The sequence below is a fragment of the Quercus robur genome, chromosome 5, assembly GCF_932294415.1.
Source record: "Quercus robur chromosome 5, dhQueRobu3.1, whole genome shotgun sequence".
Taxonomy (NCBI): Eukaryota; Viridiplantae; Streptophyta; class Magnoliopsida; order Fagales; family Fagaceae; genus Quercus; species Quercus robur.
The window spans coordinates 45,991,390-45,997,716 of NC_065538.1; the positions used below are offsets into that span (position 1 = coordinate 45,991,390).

Below are 6,327 nucleotides of genomic sequence, written 5' to 3' on the forward strand. Positions count from 1 at the left end.
TAAAAAAAGGGCTAGGAAACGTGCAAAACGCGCTTTCCAAACGGAGGCTTAGAATCTAAACAACAATATATGAGTAGTTCTAGGACCACAAATTATTTCACAACTTTAACGTGGCAGATTGTGAGTGGTTGACTATCACATATACATGAACCTATTATTTTTTCTTTACCAATAATACTCTACCACATCATAGTTGGGACAAAAAATTGTAAAAAATTATGTAGTCCTAGATTTTTTCACAATATATACATGCGTAGAAAAGGAAAGGGGGTGCATGCGCACATGAACTCGTGTTTGTATTGGTAGATTCGTTTAATCAGTATCACACATGAGACGTATATTTGTGCGTCCAATTATGTATCTCTCTTGCATCATTCTAAGCATAAGAATTAACTTGAACAGAAATCATAAAAACTAAACTAAGGATTAAATCAGTTAATACTCACAAAGCCCAATCCTCCAAATCCGTGAGTATGTAGTCTGGTACTAGTGTAATCCTTGCAATTCTTATTAAGGAAAATTTCCTCATATGGGAATTCAAGAAAGACAGCAAATATTTTCTCTTGTTTGAAAAGCTTGGAGTGCTTTATGTCTATGATCTTGATATTCTGTTCCTTGAACTCAAACACGTTCACCAGGTATTTCTTTACTGACAAATTGATACAGCAAACTGGTAAGTTGTTCTTCTTTAACAACTCCATATAATTTGGTTCCAGCTTTTGCACAGTGAGCATTGAAGATAGACTAGCGGTATAGCTCGAGGTTAGGATCAATACGACAAAAAGCCACACTCCCATCACCAAACGTGTCAAGTTGTTATGGATATTCTCCCCTGCAACATGAAACCATGTGCTAGCTATGAGTACTTTCTATAAGAACTTGGCAACGGTATTGAATGAATGAATGCCGTGCTTGGCTCCTTTCATTGTATTGTATTTATAAGTGCAAATTACATGTGTCTATCCAATTTGTTTCTATCTAAATTTATTTAAGTCATCAAATAACAGAACATATCCTAACAGAATTTCAAAATACATAAAAACTTCTTCAACATAGCATTATCACCTGCAGTCTTTATCTTGTTACTGTAGGGATGTAGATAAGAGTTCTGATTCAATACTACGCGTTTCTCCAAAAAAGAAAAACTCGGTAAAGTAATGTTTTCCCTTCAAAACATTGACTGCTGCAGATAGCTATGAGTTTGGAAAAGGGGCTTTGGTAAGTCCGTTAATAGAGTGAAGGGCGGAGATATCAAAGTGCGGCGGATAAACTACTTTCTGTCTCTGTTCCCTTTCTCTCTCTCTCTCTCTCTCTCTCTTTCTCTTTCTTTAAGTTTAACTTGTCAACCTGTCCCTGGTCCCATTTTGCTCAACTAACTTAATTCTCACCCTCTCTCTTCGGAATTCGGAGCTATTTCATGTGTGATTAGTTCTATGGGATTAAACCACGATGATTATTACTCTTCGAGTAGTGCTTATGGGACTTGGGTTGCGAGGGGTTAAGAGACAGGATTTAAATCTCTAAAAGAAAACTTTATATACATATATACTAGATTAAATTAGAGGGGGAATTTCTATCATATATAAATAAATAAATAAGTTATATGCTATTAATTTTTCAAAAAGTATTTTTTGGTAGAAACCTCAAAATAAAAATAGAATTATTTTCAATAATTTCTATATTGCTTCTTAAGTTCTTAATTGTGTTTATTTAACTTAACATGAGATATAATTGTTTCCGAAAATAAGTTATATTTTTAATAAGGTTTTTCATAGACCAAAGTAGTTTTTTTTTTTTTCTTCCTTCTGAAGGTACCAAAGACAGAATAACAAAGAAAACTATATTCACAAAAGGTTTTTCATCGAAACAAACAGATCATTAGTTTTTTACCAGACTATTCTACTATGTGTGTATGAAAAATCTCTGGCTCTATTCTTAAGATTGATACTTACTATGTGCAAAAAACAGAGAGGAGAAAGTGAACCAGAGTGCAGCGCTAATCTGATTCCTCCACGAGCCACTGAATTCTGGATTGGATTGGTGCTCCAACAACCAAACTATGAGCACTGTGTATGTTAAGATGGCACTAGTCACCAACCACATGTCCCAGGTGAAAGGCTTTGTAAACGTAAATGCTGACCCTACAGGTTTAGCCGGAGCTATCATTGCCACACCTGACTCGATGTATGGAGCAGTGAAATCTACATATTGCAGCCGTTCGGCTGTTATAGTCAAGTCACCAATGGCAGCATCATAAGTCTTTTGTTGGATTCATTTGGACCACAGGACAAGCATAAGATCTTAATCAGAAATAAATAAATGTAACAAAATAAAAGAGGTGTAAGAAGAAGAAGAAAAAAAAAGGACAGTACTAGTCAAATATTCACTGCCTTCCGGCCCAGTTTCTAGTCATGCATTCCCTGCTCTTGCAAGAGGCCTCTCTCTCTCTCTCAGAGATATGGACCTAGCTAATTTCAAATAAGCTGTCAAAAAAGTCTTTCCCTCAAATTACAAGTTAAAAATGATATATTTTTGAATTACATGTGAGTAACATTTAGTAGTTTCAGGATTTGTACAAACCAACTTAAGAAGAGTTCCAACTAATGCTTTACTTGTTACAGTTTTGGAGGCCAGTTTGATAGTCTATCTTCTATGTAAGATTAACAAAAATGGGCAATTCAAAGGTTGAAGTAAATTTTCGATCAATTTTTTAAATATTCTGTTACATAGAATATTAAACGAAAAAGCACATGGGGGAATGCAGTTTTTAAGTAATGGTATTTTTTTTTTTTCCAGAATATGGTAAAATTCTGTAGATAAAACGTGCAAATATAAAACTCAGCAGAATAATTTTAGGCGTTTGTAGTGTATGCAGAGGCTTTTTATTATCAAGCGTTTCTCAAGGAATAAAAGGCAGAGAAGTTGTTACCTTATTGTGGACAAGGTGAACCAGATCATTGTAGGTGCAATTACAGGCCTCCAATTTATAAGGCAAAGGATATCCCAAAAGTTCTCGTGCCTTAAGGAAAATTTGAATGCAGAAACCAGAATAATTGTTCTCATTCAGTTTCACCCCGTAATCAACCTTCACAAAATTCCCAAATGATGCTCTACCTGGAACTCCAATTTTCAATGGCTTTGCATCAGTAGGCATTTCCCAAACTTTCGGACTTTCTTGTAAGTTCCTCTGCAAAATTAAGGGAGCAACCAAAGTATTTGGTTTTCCTATAGAAGGGATCATGGAGAACCCTGAGTCTGGTGTCCAGAACTCTATTTCTTTGTATCTCTTTCCAAGAACGTGTACAATGCTCAAAATTGAAGTGTCTGAGAGCTGGCCTGCTTTAAAATGTATTTTGCCACTAAAACCAGTGAAATTGCTTAATAACATACTGCCTAACAACATCTTTGGACTACCTCTGTTACTTGTCATTCTTTCGATCACTTGTATAACAATTCTAATGCTATCATATGCTCGCAGAGCATAAAAACCAGGGTCGGAGTTGTCTTCCTCTGGATATTCAGTTCTGAAAATTTTCCGAAACTGAGCATGGAAATCATGGTACTCTGAGGTAACTTCTTCAGAATAATGGGTTTTAATTCCAATTGCACCTTCCATAGAGGAAATAACCGAGTTGTTTACAGAGTCCAACAAACTTGTAATACTATTTGGAATTATCCAAGTTGAATCTCTCCTTACAAACCCCATATTCTTAGCTTCCCTGAACAAATGAATCGCCATTTCTAATGATGACTCAAGAACAATAAAATTTCTTAATTGTGTTTTCAGTAACTTAACAAGCTCTTCATGAACAACCCATCCTGGATCAGACATAGAAGAAAATGGTGGAAGGACCAAACGGTACTCAATCTCCGAACCCACATGTTGGAGAGCCTCAGTTAAAAGTGCCAACTTTCCGGAATCACCACCTAATGCTTCATCTTCATAAATCACTACAACCCTTTTCCAATTGTATGCTTGAACAATATTTGCAATGCATTTTATTTGTTCGGAACCATTTTTAGCCATTTGTATCAAGAACGGCCAGCGAAGTTGCATTAGAGGTGGATTGATGGCCGGTGCCGCAAACGAAATAACCGGAACAAGAGCTTGACTTCCAATATCAGCTACTAGAGCTGCTTCTTGCCATGTGTGCATGCCAATAATCACCTTAACCCTATTTTCTCTAATCATCTCTTCTACTACAGCCAAAATTTACATATTCCATCAACATAGATGTTACTGATATTTTTTTGTTAGCAAAAATAGCAAGTGATAGAGACTACTTACCAGCAGAAGTGACTCTAAGGGAGTCCTGGATATAGAGAGAGAGTTTTTGAGTCTTTGAACTTGTGTTGTAGGTTTGAGCTGCAATTTCCATCGCTATTTTCTCTTCTTTTCCAATACGAGTATTAACATCAATGATTAAACCTACACATGTAACATTGTTGTTGTTGGCTTCAGCTCCATAGGAGTCGAGAAGAAACAACATTAGGACAGAAAAGAGAACCCAAGATCTCCGGACTGTGCCAACCATTATGAATTGGGAAGGCATTTGGAAACACGTGTGGGGCTTTAGTGGCATTGCAGACAACATTATAAATACTGTTTTAGTCTGTTAGAGAGATTTTAATATATGAATGGTCTGGGAGTGGTAGTTTATGGTCAAAAAACACGTTATTTCTATATCAGTGTGAAGTCTTGAATCTTTGGCTTTTTCTTCTTCACATTCCTCCCGACTTTGCTAACGAATAATGAAGGAAGGGCCCAGTCGGCTAGCCCATACCATTTAGTAAGAAGACAACATATACAATCAAATCTTGGGAGCTAGTTTACTATCCCAATGAATGGTAAGAAGACATTCAGAATTCAAAACCACAAATATACTACTAGAAGCAGTTGATGTATTGAAGTTCTTTGTTGGAGCTAGTTTTGATTTATTGAGTTTCTAGATTCATTTGTTAGCTAACACTAGAATTCATATTCCTCTGGAGCTTGTCCAGTAGATTTAGTGCTTTGAGTTTTTAATCACTTCAAATTTATCTGATAGAAGCAGCAGTCGGGATTTAGGAATCTTTGCATGCCTATTACTTTGTGTAAGCATGCGTGTGTATTTTAATGATAAATAACTTGCATATAGAGGAATGATTTTATAATTTTGACAATTTGTAGATTATAAGTTATGGTTGGTTGAACGAGAACTTGAGATGGTACTATTCTGATAAGTTTAATTAACTGTGAAGAGGATGTTATAAATTTAGACCCTTGTAAACTCAGATTGTATAACCTAATAATTAACCAAGTTTTTATTTAGGTTTATTGAATAGATCAAGGTTAAACACACATCAATCATATCATAAACAACGGAAAAGTAAAGAACACAAGTGATATAATGACCTAGGAAAACTAATGAAACCGTCTAGTTTCAAGGTAAAAAATCTAGAGATGATTTAACATAAACAATCCATAAGGCAAAAATTCACTCATAGAATGGAAGTTTTACAATAGATTCAACCCTAAATCTAATGCTACCTCTTGTAGTACTTACTTACGTGATCACACACAGCAACGAATCCACAAACTCTTCTATTTTGTGACTCTTAGATCTCATTCAAAGGTTTAGATCATCAACTGTGATTGATCTTGTATGCAACAACTTAAGATTTACCGGTTCTAATAATGTGTAGATGGAATTCCGATAGTGACTTTAAAAGGAGAAGGCATAATACCTTTTAGATCTCAAAAGAGCACCTCCAAAGTCTCTTCAAAACATACCTTAGGGTTTCCTTTAAATACTTAGTGAAATAGACCAAACCCTAATCACTTAATGGGCTTAATAAGCTGTTGGGCAAAAATTAAAATCTGCTGAAACGCATCTAGACCGGTCGAACCATAGTCTCAATCACAAAACATGTAAATACTGATCAAAACGTTTGAAACCCTAATTCACACTAATTACGCGATTAGGCGACAAAATATTGAAATTTACCAAAAATGACAAAATTTAGTTAAATGTAGAATCATAAACTACTGACTTTAAAAGTCGTCCCAAAACAAATAAGACCTTATTCTCACTTTTGAGCAAAAAGTTAGTAAGGAAACAAAAATGACTATAAATGACAAAATCGTAGTTTTCGGGGCTTAAATGAAGGAATTCGCCATTTTTAAGAGTATCTTGTGGCAAAACGACGACTATTGCTTAGAAGGTCGTTTCGCTTCAATTTGCCAAATTTCATGCGATTCTAACTCCGAGGCCCTTGATTTGTACTAGTGTCTTTTTACCTTGTGCGTTGATTTCAAGCATGCATGAGAGTTCATGAAGGCCATGG

General features: G+C 35.5%; 1 protein-coding gene across 1 annotated transcript; it reads right to left on the minus strand.

Moving 5' to 3' along the window:
* Nucleotides 1–204: 204 nt before the first annotated feature.
* LOC126728253 (glutamate receptor 2.9-like) lies at nt 205–4,535 on the minus strand. The gene is made up of 4 exons (XM_050434106.1): nt 4,289–4,535; nt 2,930–4,200; nt 1,953–2,259; nt 205–832 (listed from the first exon to the last, which is right to left on the minus strand). The coding sequence occupies exons 1-4, from the start codon at nt 4,533–4,535 to the stop codon at nt 432–434; spliced, it is 2,226 nt and encodes a 741-aa protein (XP_050290063.1). The 3' UTR covers nt 205–431.
* Between the last annotated feature and the right edge of the window lie 1,792 nt (nt 4,536–6,327).

Bases quoted from the DNA above. Each gene is read 5' to 3' on its own strand.
- LOC126728253 (XM_050434106.1), bottom strand. From the start codon at position 4,535: ATGGTTGGCACAGTCCGGAGATCTTGGGTTCTCTTTTCTGTCCTAATG. The intron at 2,260-2,929 runs GTAACAACTTCT...ATCCAACAAAAG, and splicing joins TTCACCTTGTCCACAATAAG to ACTTATGATGCTGCCATTGG. The intron at 833-1,952 runs GTAAGTATCAAT...TTCATGTTGCAG, and splicing joins CTCTCTGTTTTTTGCACATA to GGGAGAATATCCATAACAAC.